This window comes from Prunus mume, linkage group LG3 (genome assembly GCF_029339155.1).
Source record: "Prunus mume cultivar Tortuosa linkage group LG3, ASM2933915v1, whole genome shotgun sequence".
NCBI classification, from domain to species: Eukaryota; Viridiplantae; Streptophyta; class Magnoliopsida; order Rosales; family Rosaceae; genus Prunus; species Prunus mume.
The window spans coordinates 10,772,992-10,787,358 of NC_142700.1; the positions used below are offsets into that span (position 1 = coordinate 10,772,992).

The 14,367-nt window shown below is 37.4% G+C and overlaps 2 protein-coding genes, 1 long non-coding RNA gene and 1 other non-coding gene across 4 annotated transcripts; 3 read left to right on the forward strand and 1 right to left on the reverse strand.

The window, feature by feature from the left end:
- Positions 1–307: 307 nt before the first annotated feature.
- On the forward strand, positions 308–2,977 carry LOC103325880 (Pentatricopeptide repeat (PPR) superfamily protein). Its single transcript, XM_008228072.3, has one exon. It carries the CDS (start codon positions 834–836, stop codon positions 2,535–2,537), a length of 1,704 nt encoding a protein of 567 aa, XP_008226294.1. The 5' UTR covers positions 308–833; the 3' UTR covers positions 2,538–2,977.
- A 989-nt stretch (positions 2,978–3,966) lies between these two features.
- LOC103325878 (uncharacterized) lies at positions 3,967–4,561 on the reverse strand. The gene is made up of 2 exons (XR_513666.3): positions 4,422–4,561; positions 3,967–4,246 (listed from the first exon to the last, which is right to left on the reverse strand). It is a non-coding gene; the product is annotated as an uncharacterized LOC103325878 (long non-coding RNA).
- Positions 4,562–4,711: 150 nt separating this feature from the next.
- On the forward strand, positions 4,712–7,044 carry LOC103325877 (SNARE-associated protein-like protein). Its single transcript, XM_008228070.3, has 4 exons — positions 4,712–4,940; positions 5,050–5,238; positions 6,158–6,210; positions 6,526–7,044. Exons 1-3 carry the CDS (start codon positions 4,712–4,714, stop codon positions 6,190–6,192), a joined length of 453 nt encoding a protein of 150 aa, XP_008226292.1. The 3' UTR covers positions 6,193–6,210; positions 6,526–7,044.
- Positions 7,045–7,611: 567 nt separating this feature from the next.
- LOC148918723 (small nucleolar RNA U31b) lies at positions 7,612–7,698 on the forward strand. Its single transcript, XR_016125721.1, has one exon. It is a non-coding gene; the product is annotated as a small nucleolar RNA U31b (small nucleolar RNA).
- The last annotated feature ends 6,669 nt before the right edge of the window (positions 7,699–14,367 follow it).

A 14,367-nucleotide genomic window follows, 5' to 3' on the forward strand; every position in this document is an offset into this window, starting at 1 on the left:
CACGACATGACTTAATTGTCACACTCATCCTATAGAAGAATATCATCCCAAACAATCAAAAAGGAACTTTTTTTTCTTCTATTGAAAATCAGAAACAAACTTGAATTTGACCAATTTCATGGTGGAACTCAAAAAAACAAAAAGACCCCTGTTTGCACCAAAAAAAAAACATAAGAGCCCGTTGGTCCGATAGAATTTGAATCACGCAAGCCAAGCCCATCCAAAAACAAGAGAGCGTATCTCAGAAGCTGGTCCAAAGCGTGTGGTGTGGATATAAGTTACTTGTATTGGATAACAAAATATGGTAGTGGACGGGACTGGACAGTGGACTGGTGGTGACAGTGTTAAAATGGAGAGAGAAGCCTAGCAAAGAGTGTAAACTTTACTAGATTTTGTTTTTTCCGTTTGGTCTGATTTTACCAATTACCATATTAGAAAAGGAAAAAGAGGAACTCTTTCTTTAGGGGTGAGAAAGCAAATGGACCAACCAATTATTCTTGAAAAAACCGAACAGGTGATATCCAGTGTATGTTGATTCTTTTCTGTCCCTCTTTTCCTCATCTATCAGTTTCTTGATTACTTATTGTTAAGAATATATCTATGATTCAATTTTTTGGTTCCATCTTCTTCAGTCTGCCTTATCGTTGTTCCTGCTGAAAAATACTGTTTATCCATTTGGTTATGTTTGTGTGATGAAAATTTAGCCAACCCAGATATTTGATTGTTGTTCTCTGTGCAAAGAGAAGTGAATAGAGGCTTGTATTAAGAATTTCATATTTTGTGGAGAGTATATTTGATTAGGCTTCAGTAGCAAAAAAACTATTTAGCTGTCCATGGCAGTTCTTGTAAATTCAGTGTCTCCTATTGCACACCCATCACCAGAAAGTACTAGAAACAGTTGTAGGTTCTTTTCCCACATCAGGAATCTCCAACCACTTACGCTCAGCAAGGGATTTTCTAGAGTTTTGGCAACTACCCAGATCACCATTTCTCCAAAGGACACTGTTTTCACTTTACCCAACTGGAGGGCTGCCAAGAATAACAGAAGAAGTAGGGAAGTCAGACTAATTGATGCCTTTCTGCACTTAGAGTCTATGGTAGGGAAGGGCCAAAAGCCTGATGTGGCTCAGGCAACTCAGCTCTTATATGACCTTTGCAAGGCAAATAAGATGAGAAAAGCTGTCAGGGTGATTGAAATGATGGTTTCTGCAGGCATTATACCTGATGCAGCTTCTTATACTTTCTTGGTGAATTATTTGTGTAAAAGAGGTAATATTGGGTATGCAATGCAGTTGGTTGAAAAAATGGAGGAGTATGGCTATCCAACCAATACTATTACCTATAATTCGCTTGTTAGAGGGCTTTGTGTGCGTGGAAACTTGAACCAAAGCTTGCAGCTTTTGGATAGACTGATACAGAAGGGGCTGGTCCCAAATGTTTATACCTACTCCTTCTTGCTTGAAGCTGCTTATAAGGAAAGAGGGGTCAATGAAGCCATGAAGCTCCTGCAAGAGATAATTGCTAAAGGTGGAAAGCCTAATTTGGTCAGCTACAATGTTTTGTTAACTGGGTTGTGCAAGGAAGGTAGGACTGACGAGGCTTTGCGGTTCTTCAGGAATTTGCCTTCGATGGGGTTTGATCCGAATGTTGTGAGTTACAACATTGTACTGAGGAGCTTGTGTTATGAGGGTAGGTGGGAAGAGGCAAATGAGCTTCTGTCTGAGATGGAAGGTGAGGATCGATCTCCTTCCATAGTTACATATAATATCTTAATTGGTTCACTTGCACTTCATGGTAGAACTGAACATGCTCTTGAAGTTTTGGATGAAATGGTGAGAGGTCAGTTCAAGCCTTCTGCTGCCAGCTACAATCCCATAATTGCTCATCTCTGCAAAGAGAGGAAGGTCGATAGTGTGATTAAGTGTCTAGACCAAATGATTCATCGGCGATGTAATCCTAATGAGGGAACATTCAATGCCATTGCCGTGCTCTGTGAGGAAGGGATGGTGCAAGAGGCATTCTCTATAATTCATAGCCTCGCTAACAAACAAAAGTGCTCCACCAACGAGTTCTACAAAAACGTAATTACAAGCTTGTGTAGGAAAGGGAACACCTTCCCAGCGTTTCAGATTTTATATGAAATGACCAAGCGTGGTTTCACTCCAGATTCTTATACGTATTCATCCTTGATCAGAGGGTTGTGTTTGGAGGGTATGCTAGATGAGGCCATGGAGATTTTCAAGGTAATGGAAGAAAACAACATTAGGCCTGATACCGACAATTTCAATGCCCTTGTACTCGGCTTCTGCAAATCTCGAAGAACAGATTTGTCCTTGCAGGTTTTTGAGATGATGATCAAGAAAGGGCGTATGCCTAATGAAATGACCTATACCATTCTCGTGGAAGGGATTGCACATGAAGGAGAACTGGAGCTGGCAGCCAAAGTTTTGAAGGAGTTGCACCTGAGACATGTTATGAGTCCGAATACAGTGGAAAGACTTGTTATGCAGTATGACTTTGAGGATTTACCAGTATAGAAATACGGGGGTAAACAAAAAGAAATGCTATTAAAGGAGAGCAATAGCAAGCAAGATTAAAGACCAATTCATTTCTAGGACCAAGAGGTTTTAGCAACTCAGTTCGAGAAGGCTGTTCAAGCATTTGTTTTGTAGACGGACGGAACGATGAGGGAAGGGTGGAAAATGGATAGAAAAGGCCCTCCTTTGAATATTGATATATTCAGACTTCGGAACTGGGCAAAGAACAAGTTCAAGACAGAAGCTTTGCTCTATACTATTACTTTATTTGGAGAGAACTTGTATTTCAATTTTGTTCTGTAAATTAAGCCTTAACAATTTGTTTTCAGATTTGGTGGTTCAGCTTCTTCCTTAAACTGATGTAAACGCCGTTCTTTTTTCGTGCTCATTGCTAGTCACTTATTCAAAATACATGTTAGTATCATTTTTTTGGTCTGAAACATGTTAGCGTCGACATATGAATAACAAAACTCAGATTGGTTTCGAACTTTTCCTCGTTTTGTTCCTAGCTTCAGGAATCTTCACGAATACAATCGCTTAAGGAGAGAAATACACATTTCAGACCCAAAAAAAAAAAAAAAAAGGAGAGAAATACACATACGGGAAATGTTAAGACTCGTCGATGCTTAAGAGGGATGTGCGCACTACTAGGAAACTTGTACATCGAGATTAAAGCGTGGTTTCAAAGGCCTCCTTGAGATGCATATTAAAGGTAAGCATATATTACTTTTCAAGGTAAATAAATACTAATACATAAAACTGCATTGCTCAGGTCAAAGATTTCTCTGTTCATGCCTGCCCTACACATTATTCAGATGATAAAATCATGACCCATTTTTGCCCAAGCTAGCAAATATTCTTGACGGAGTTGCCCATAAATTGAGCTGAATTCAGGCTAGTAGGATATGCGACCAACCCTAATACCACACCACCTGATACTGACCATTTGAACACAAACAAACTGGGTTTGCAAATCTGGAATTTCATAAAAATACTTGGAGGCTTTGTGATGATAATAATGTATGCCTCATGAACCAAACCATTTCTGCTGCGAAAGGTGACTACTGATAGAGGAAAGCCATTGTGAGATGAAAACACAAGGGTAAGACTTTCCATGCAGCATCACCATAGTTTACATTCGATGCATGGAAAACATTAATCAACAGGACCCGTGACAGGTTCTGCGTTTGGCCAATGAATTAAAGCTTCCTAAGGATCTTGGTTATGGGGTTGTAAACTCTAAATAACTCGTATAATTGGTTCAAAAGTCTAAAATCTAAAGCCTAACATAAGATTGGGTTGATTCTATGATGGGCACAGAAAAATGCAGGGCCACAAGCAGAGCAGAACAAGGCTACAAAAGATCTAAACTTTGACATCTAATATGACAGATGCCTACATCATCAAAAATTATCAATTGAAAAGCCCATTGCATCATAAAACACAAATCAATAAACTTGCATAAACAGCATCCATACTTAATTATGCAATTAAATGCAGAGTAAAACTTGATAAAACACTTGACATCCACATAATTATAATCCCAAAACTATGAAAACTTAAACACAGATACTCAAGTCATCCCCACTCTACAAAACTTCACATGGGTAGAAGGTGTTGCAGATGAAGGAGCAACAAGCTGCCTACTTTGATCTCTGTCTCATCTTTCGACGCTTCCTCTTCAACCTCCTCATGCGCTTCTTCTTCCACTGAAAGAATGCCACCAACAACAACAACACAATTCAATCAAAACATCCCATAACAGAACATTCATCAACAGATTTGAAACAATTTTTCCATTGAAGGCCAAAGACAAAGAGAACCATCACATTCAAAGTTCAAAAACAGAGATAAGAAATGGGAATTGAAAATGAAAAAACTTACCTTGGCCCTCATCCTCGCTGAGAAATGCTGCTACTGTGTCTCCAAAACGATGACCGCGACGCCTCCAGAAGATACCACAGGGTTTTTAATGAGTCTGAACCCTAATCGCTGTGCGGCTACTTGTATATATTCACATGGGCCTGGGCTCCCAGAAAGCCCACACACCCATTAATTGTTGGAGGCCCAAAACCAAACATCAACTATCCCAACTCTCCATCCTCTGTTTGGTAGGCGAGAAAACTTGAAGTGAGGCAGAAAATCAGTCAATCAAACTCACTGAAGCTGATCAAATGGAAAGCAAGGAAACCCAGTTCGAGTCATCTTCAGAGGAGAAGAGTGTGAGTGTACACGAGACAGAGAATCAGAGTGAGAACGAAAGCCAGAGATTACAATCGGAGGCTCTGGCAAAAGCACTATCTTCGACGCTCTCGACCGTCATTAAAGAGTTCGATTCAAAAGCTCAGCAAACCTCCACAAGCCAAGACCAGCTCTCTCAATCGCTCGATCGCCTTACCCGCGGTAACCAAACTGATTTTCTTTTTCTTTTCTTTTTTAATTTTTGGTAATTTAATTTTATATTTTTTGTTGTTTTTGCATTAAATTTAAAAATGAAAAATATTGTGGGCAGAACTTGATAAGTTGCTAGAAGATGCGCCGCTGCCGTTCATAATGCAGCACGCGGCCAAGATTTCTGTCGTTCGAAAGAGAGTTTCGTCGTTGAATTCGGTTTTGAAGTCAGTACAGCGCCGTCTTGACAATATAGACCGCATGCTGTCTGTTGGCGTCTCACACCAACATCAACAGCAACAACAACATGGTATATATAAGACTAATATTTTGGTTATGGTTTGACAATGCCGCATGTTGTTTTTTACGGGTTTCTTCAAGTCCTCACTTGAGTTTTGCAGCACTTAACATGTGAATTTTAGGCACACAAGTGGCAAGTCTTGTTGTTCTCTTTGCTTTATGTTACAAAATTTTGGTTTTTGTTTAGCACATTTTGTCTGTGTGTCTACTTGAAATGAGCAAGATGAGATAATTGAGTGGTAATGGATGTAGAAAGAGCAACTTCTGTGATCTAGCTAACGGTAACGAATGGTCTCGCCAGATAGTTTGATTAAGAAATTATTTAGGCAAGTTGATTGGTTTGATTTCAGGTTCATATTTCTACTAGTACAACTTCCAACTTCGGAACCTGGTTTTGACATAGGTCGTTCAAATTATTTATAAAAAGGAACAAAAGAGACATAGGTCTCACCAATCTGTGCTTCTCTCAATTTGTACTTGATTAAATAAATGGTGATTGGAAGTAGTATGCTACTTTCTGGTTGCTATTTATAGTGAAGAGCCATGTCAGTGTATGTTAGAAGAACAAAGTTACATTCTTGATTTCTCACTTTAATAGCTTAATCTGTATACTTAGTTTGCATCTGACGGCAAAGTTCCTAATAAAGTTCCCACTGGGATCAATATTCTTTAAGAAATTAATGTTTTGGCTTGACATTACCAAAAATCGTTGCTAAACTAAGTACATAACTCTTATGTGTGCGTTTATATCTGTGTTGTTTGTATAGAAAACTTTGCATTAAACTATTAGTAGGAAGATCTAATGGGATATATGACATTTGAACCATGGGTGCAGAAATACCTTTCAAATAGTAAATATTCTTTTTTTTTCTTGGTCGAAGCTCTACTTATGATTGTGACTGACTGGAAAGGTTATATCTAATGTGCAGATAAGGCAACCACAGAACATTCAGGGCTACAGTAATATAGTTTTGTCTTGAAGGTACTACACTTTTCTTCAATAAACTATAAACGTAGAATTCTGAACACAAATTCATGTTGTATGCCAAGAATCATCAATGAGTTCTAGGTAAACACTGGAATAGGTGAACGGTGACAAATATATTATGTTGACTGCCAGACAGCTCAGACTATACCTCTTGAAAGAACTGATGTAATTTAGTAAAAGATTAGTTTATGTTATTGTTTTTCAGGGCTGTAGACTGACTTATAAAGGAAGTAATGTACTTGTATCTTAGTCCATATCTCAGTTTATGAAGCACTAACTGTTTTTTTATGGTTTTCATCTTAATTCTAGTGATCTCCAGAAAGGATCAAGCATAGTATTGGGACTGCACGGGGCAACCTTAGAGTTTTACCTCTGTCAACTACTTGAATAAGAATTTTTCGATCTTGGGAGGAAGCTAGATGAGCTGTCTCAAACGCCACATGGATGCCCTGTCGATTGGAACATACACATGACCTGGAAGTAGAGCTTGAGTTCAGAGTTTCGGCATAGTGATGAAGGTGATTATTAGGTTAGGATGGTGGGCTGTGGCTTGAACATTGAGTGGGTATATATCTAGGTTTCAATAGGTTGAATGGCGGTAGTTTGCATAGGTAGCAATGGAAGCTTGCTACGTTGGCACCGTCCCCTATTGATTTGATTCAGATATGAGATTTGTTTTCTTCATCCTAGGTTTAAAAGATAAAAGCATTCCCACATAAGAGTTCTCTCTATGTTTTGACCAAAATTCACGTATTCCTGTCTCATCACAATGATATGTGGATTCACTCATTTGTTCGTAAATTTTATAAAATAAAAACTATTTCTAATTAGGTCACTTTTTTGTTCATGATAATGTATACGATTTGAGAAACGAGATCCGCTTGAGTAAGTTTTTCGTCCACTTATATTTTTTCCCTTTCTGCCTTTGAATAGTTTAACAACTGAACCAACATTTATCATGAGAAATAAAATAAAAACAGTACAGACCTTAACTAAAGGGTGGTGTCACATGTTAAGAATGCAACATTTGATTTACCACAAAATGGATTATAGGCGAATCTCTTGATTGAGGCTGGTCCGACCACATCATTTGTACAACTGGTTTGCTTGTGAAAACATTTGTGAGTGATTTTACTGCCTCACTCAAGACCTTCTCATTAAACAACAGTGGCAGGAAATTTAGTATAATTGCTTATTGCTTCAGTAAGCCCATAGTAGAAACTTGTTTGGGCCTTAAAAGATGGTCCACTATTTGAAAGAAGAAAAGAACCGAAACCCTAATCTGAGCCTATAAAAGATGGTCTCTTTCCTCATCTTCTCCGTGTGCTTCTGTGTGCGTGGAGTTAGATTGAATGATACTAGTGTTTAGGGTTTAGGGTAACGATGTGATGTGAGGAAAGTGATGAGAAGTTTTGTCGCCCCAGTCTTACAAGCATCATCCAATTTTTGATGCTAGATGGTGATTGACTCTCTTTCTGATTCCTCTGTTTTCTCTCTCTCTCTCTCTCTTTCATTTTTCTTTTGGTGAGATTTTGAATGCAAATTGTTGAATCTTGGGAAGGAGCAAGAGGGGAGGTGTGATGATGATTATCCATTGAATCATCCTGAAAATCAAAATCTGATTTTGATGACCTATTCTAATCAAATTACATGCACTACCATCTGATCTCTCTCTTGCAGCAGCCCTGCTGTTTTTAAAAACAAAAAAATCAATTGTTTTTTGTGTTGTATTTTGGCCCATAGGTATCTGATGTCCAGATTTAACTTGAATCAATTGGTTTAGTTTTTGTGGCTGGGCATTTCGTAAAAACTTGGGCCAAATTGATTTCAAAAACAGGTCTTGCGACACAGCTTGCTTCTTTCAACCATAAGCATTCTGTTACTTAATCCCTGCTTACATTTCTTGGCTTTCTTTCGTTTTATAATTTGAAGAACATATGGACACTCATATGTTGTCATCTGAAACCAGATGATTTTGACAACATGAACCCAAGGACAAGATGAATTCAGAAACAGGTGATAGTTTTTCTCTAAGTTTGCCAATGGGGTTTGCAATACAATCAATTGACCAGTTTGTGCATTACTGTAAAGCTCCCAACCAAAAACATACTTCACAAGTTTATGAAGAAGAAAAGGAAACAGGAGATTTACAATCTTATTAGGTCAAATTCCCTGACCAAAGACTTAACATCTGTTTACATGTGTCTGTTGGGGTTTTGGATTGTGCTCAGGCAGGCTTGTTTATCATCTAGATTCTACCTGGCTGGGGCAATATGCCCAGACCCTAGGCCTATACTTTGAAGCATCACTAGACTATAAGTTGAAGTATCTTGGTGTGATTTATAAGAGTCAAGCATATCAAAGCAAAGAAAAATAACAAACAGAGGATCCGGAGTCCTGCAAATCTCAAAACAGAACTGAGAAAGTAAATTAATCAATAAAATTGAGCTCGTAACGAAACAACATGTTGAAGTCATGATTTTTTTGTTTTTGGATCACGACATATATCTCATACAAAATTTATGATCACTTTAATTCTTGGTTATAAAATAGAAGATGTAAGTGATAATTTCAACACACCAGTTTGAAACTTGTACTCTTTACCAAAGCTCTAGGATTGTCGACATTTAGTTTTGACAAAAGAGCAGTTGAGGAATATATTATGGCATGTCTTTTCCTACAAACAGAAGATCATCGCAACAATCACTTGTTACCATTCCACCTTCAAAAGTAGTTCTGCCTACTTGCCAAGCGCAATTAATAGAGATATGTTTGCATTCAACTAAGGTCTCTGAATTTAATGCCTTTGAGGTTGGAATTGCTATAGAAGGTATGGGAGGAACTATAATTTCAACACATTGGTACCAAACTTGTGTACTCTATGCTAAAACTCTAGATTTGTCGACAATGGGTTTGGAGGCAAGAACAAAGTTAAAGAACAGATCATGGCAAGTTTTGCCTAGGGTTTAGGGTTTGCCTGCAGGCACAAGTTCATAACAACAACCATCTGTTACAATCCCACCTTCGAAAATGCTTCCTCCAACGTCCCAAGCGCAATTAATGGATATATGTTTTTTTACATTCATCCAAGGTTTTCGAATTAGACTCCTCTAAAGTTGGAATTGCGAAACTTGTGAAAATCATTCTTGATGGGCTCGCCAAAAGCAAAATGGCCAACATCAGGAACGTATTTAGTGCGGCCACAGTGCTTTTTGCTACGAGTTAGTTTTTGTTTTCTTGGGAAAGGCAAAGAATTCTTTGATGGAGTTGAGTTTAAGAGTTTTTTTATTTATGAGAGTTTGCAATGATCCAAGTTATTTGGAATTTGAAAATGCCCTAGTACCTCATAAATATATATATTTTTAATTAATTCCTCTTGATTTTAAAGATGAGAGTTTCTTCAACTTACTTAAGTTACCATATATTTTCAACCAATAACTGCTTGTAATTGAACTTACTAATTGTGTGACATTACTAGTGTCCAATGTTTTATACGCTTGGTTAAAAACTTTGTTGTCCTCGACAATGTTTGTACAACAACAACATGCACTGTTTAATTAAGGGCCCATTTAATAACCATTTCAGTTTTAGTTTTTAGTTTTTAGTTTTCATTTGTTTGTGTTGGGAGTATAGAGAAAAAATTGGAAGAATGGAAGTGAGAATAAGAATAGAGATGAGATTGAGACGAAAGATAGGAGGGGATGATGGGAGGGAAGAGTAACAAAAATGAAAACCAAAACTAAAAACTTAAATTTATTTGAAATTGTTTTCTCAAGTTTTTGTTTTCACTTATATTACCCCTCCTTTTCATCTTCACCTCTCATCCTTACTCTCAATCTCATCACCCCTATTCACACTCTCATTTTCCTCTATACTCTAGCACAAAAAATGAAAACTAAAAACTAAAATTGAAATGATTATCAAACATACTCTAAATTGTTGGTTTCAAGTGGGTCATTCAAATGGAAAGGGGCCTTGATCGCTTGTATTGAAAAAAATAATCATCATCATCATTTAGGCCATGCCTTCAAAGTGCCTCTTGGGCCACAAGTAACTGTATGAACCCCTCTACACAATGTGGTATCATGAGCCAGTTTCTTAAGTGGTTTTGAAAAATGAAGTTAGGGTGGGATGTGGGTTCTCAATCTAGCCCTAAGCCATCTCTAGAAGAAACATTTGTGTGAAACGGGGATAACACTATTTTGTTATTCCTGATCAATCACGGCGTGCTACGCATGATAAATTTTTCACGTAACAATATATAATTAGTTGAGAATAGTAAAATAATGATATCCTCGTTTCATACCATTTTTTTCTGCATCCTAGTGGTCTGGCTAATTCATTCCCAGGCTTCAAACCTTACCTTTACAAGTCTGATCTCAACGGAGAAAACGTAATGAAAATACTATATGGAAAATATCACTCTAATTTATCTTTATTGGAACAAGAAGGGGCCAAAGAAATGTGTTCAATACGGCCTTAGCATATCTCACCATATTTTCCAAGACAGTAGACCTTGTCTGACATTATTATAAAATGGTAAAAACGTTTTTACACCCCTCTATCTCTTTGATATCAAAATATTTATATTTGTCAAGAACAGCAGTAATTGGATGATAAAAAGTAAAAGCAGAACACGGAAGGGAAGGGCAGGGCAAGAACAAGACAAGGGAATTGCCTAATATGGCAAAGAATATAACTTGGTGTACAATTTGAAGAGGGGAAAAAATAATAATTTTGCAGGGTGAAGAGAAAAAGCTTCTGGTTTTTGTGTAAATGGTGGTAAAAATCACGTGATAAATCAGGGGAAAATGACAGCATCAACAGTAGAGGTATTGTTACTTCTCACACTTGAAAACAAAAGGGTTCAAATCAATCCTCTCAAGCCACGCTTAGACATGAATGGTTTGCTGGTGGGGTAAGCCTGACTTGGACAGCAGGGAGGGCCAAGAGGGCATCTGTGAGGCGCTAAGACCCCCTGAGCTTTAAACCCCACCCGCTCTCTCTCTCTCTCTCTCTCTCTCTCACATCTTCTTCCCCCAATACAGTCAAAACAGCTACTGCAGCTTTCCCTACCCAGCAGTACAGCAGATTGCAGAATCAGAAAAATCCAGCACACACACATAACTAAATGCAATGCATCAAACATCACTCATCAAGCCATCAAGCCATCAAAGCCATCCATCTATCATCCATCATGCATGTAGATACACACGATACAATTTGACACCAATTGGGTATTGGGGTAAGCTTCAGGTACTAAACAGTGCACCCCTCCTCCTTTGTGGGGTACACCTAGCCTTAGCTGTAGCACCTAGCTAGAGGGTTTGTTCTAAGGCATTTAATGGAGTTTAGCCTTTTAGGCATTGAACTTGCTAAACATATTAGGAATGACTACGAATTGCCTTATAAATTGAGGTACGTTACTATTAGTTTGGGCGTGTGCAACTACAAATCATGAATATATGTGAATTATACGGTATTAGTCCACCCTCACTTACACTAAAGATTTGAGTACGCTCTCACATATGACTTACCGTAACAAAATTCTTATAAAATAGTCGAGGGAGCATGCCTTAAGTTTTGATCCTCGTCCCTAACATAGCAGTGTAGCACATTATGAGGGTGGTGGAGGGAATCATGATCCAAAATGGAGCTGATTGTTAGCAAATTTATGGGGACTTCAGAAATTGAGGGCTTCTTCCAAGATATGATAAAATAAAGTAAAAAAAGTCCCATAATCCATGATGAACTGATCAGGTAGGAAACACTGAAATTTTTGTCCTGAGGAATCACGCCAGAAAAAGAAAAAGTTACACAAAAACAATTACAAATTTATCATGTTATGTAACTATAACTATTGCTGCAATTTGTTTGATTTCGAAAAAATGATTCCTTTCTGACCAAGAACATTAAAAAAAATTAGTCATCCCATTTGCATTTGGCCCCTTTTTAGGGCAATTTCTTCACTTTTTTCTCTCCCTTTCAAAGTTGGCTTCAATAGCTTTCCCAATGGCCCCAACTTGACTACAAGGCCAAGGGTGATCCTCAGTCCCCACCCTCTTCCTCTCTCTTCACTTTATCTGTACTCTCTGACTTCATCATCAAAAGCCTCCTTATCTGAACCCCTTTTTTTATACCAGAAAAAAATAATAATAATAATAATAAAATAATAATGTGGGTTCTTTTCGTTCATTGAGAAAAAAAGTAAATTACCAAACAACAGCACTTCCAGGCACACCTTTTGTTGGCCTGTGTAAGGCTTCTGCTCCCTTTGGGGGTGTGATCAGTCTCACAGGTACAAATCATTACTTCAAATCCTGTTTCAAGAATATGACACTACCAAAAAGTTTTTATCAATAAAAAAATAATAATGGTGAATCAAGTATGCATTGTTTTGAATGCCGCCATCTTCTTCTTCTTGGTTTTTTTTTTTTTTTTTTTTTTTTTTTTTGTGGTTGGATACCGAAAGAAAAAACAAACAATATTTCAAGATTATAGGGCATGTGACATTTTTTTTGTGTTGCAGAGAGACAAAGCATGACAGAATGATAACATTTTATCGAACATGAAAAGGAGAGAGCATAAACAATATCAAAGGAGTTGTCAATAAAATATGAGAAAGCAGTTGGATTGATTCTCTGGCTTTCTTTGAGAACGAATTAGCCGACCTATAGCAATCGACTCGAGTGTTTCAAGAAGGTCGATACCTCGTGAAGCAAGCTGGTTGGTATGTATTTTGCCTCTACTTGCCCTTGTTTGGCTAAGCATCAACCCCTATGAAAACAATTGAACTAAGTTGAAGAATAGCGCCAACAAGGCATTTGTAGGGGTTGATTTCATTCCCAATCAGCTGATGGCACGTAACATTGACAATCACCAGCCGAGCTAGTTAACGAGAGTATTTTTGCTCACCACCCTTAATCACTCTAGTTAGCTTCAATTTTATAATCAAATCATACACAACCTAATAAAGGTTCCTCCTAGTAATTTGCATCTCTCCCCTTAAAACCGTTCAAGGAGACAACACAACTTGATATCTTTTAGTAAAATGAATCTGATTTAATGTTCATTAAATAAAAAATTCAAATTCAATCAAGCTCGCCAAAGTTATCAAAACCAATCGACCAAGTTGGATTGGTTGGTTTGAATGAAGTTTAGATTGGATTTTGAGCATTATTAAAACTATAGAGCTACCCAGGCCTTAGGGATGAGGGCACCTTTAATTAAGCAAAGCTAAGTGGGATGGAAATTATTGACCCTTTACCTCATCCAAAAGTCAGTTGTTATAAGTATATAGACACCTAAACAATCCACCATTTGTAGGACTGCCCATCTCTAGTTTGAGGAGAACTTAAATATAACACGGATGTCATTGTGGTGGTACGTCAAATCTATTACGTATTATTATATTGAAAAGTTAAATTATATGATAATAGGTGATTGATTTGAAATAACGTCACGATAATATCTCTGATACATGTAAGTTTTTCTCCTAGTAGTGTGAGTGCCCCTAACTAATATTGGTTCCGAGCTAATGAACTGTTCATAACAAAACCCTGCTTAAACAAAATCTTTTTGTTTTTGTTTTTGTTTTTTTGGTGATCGAATTGTTTAAACATGAACTTGTCTTATCATCCAGCCAGGAAAATACAAACTTCTATTAAAAATAGAGCACTAGTCCTGTCCTGTCTGCAAGAAAATAACATCACCTCATGCACTGTACAGTGTTCAAGCTTTCTTTTCTCCACCGTGTATTAAATTAGCTACTTGTCTCTTGTGTGTTCCAAAACGTGTTGTCCGCCAGAAATTTTGTTTTCAAAAAGCTTGTTAACTTATGCATATAGTTTATGCCAGAAACTTCTATTAGGTTCAGAAAAGGAAGAAAAGCAAAAATAATGGAGTATGATTTTTCAGAAAGTTAAGCCAAAAGGACTTTTGTTAGGCCATAATATTCGATGCGCCGTGTGTCAAAAGCCTTCTTTTTCTCTAATCCTTATCCTTAGTGAACTGTTGTTGAACATTGAATCTATTTCCTTTTTCTAAATTTTTTGCATTTTAATATACTATTATTTTATTTTTAGTTGGGTGATGGACCTCCCTGACTGTTAGATGGCGTTAGAAAGGATTGGTCTCGCTTTATCTGACTTT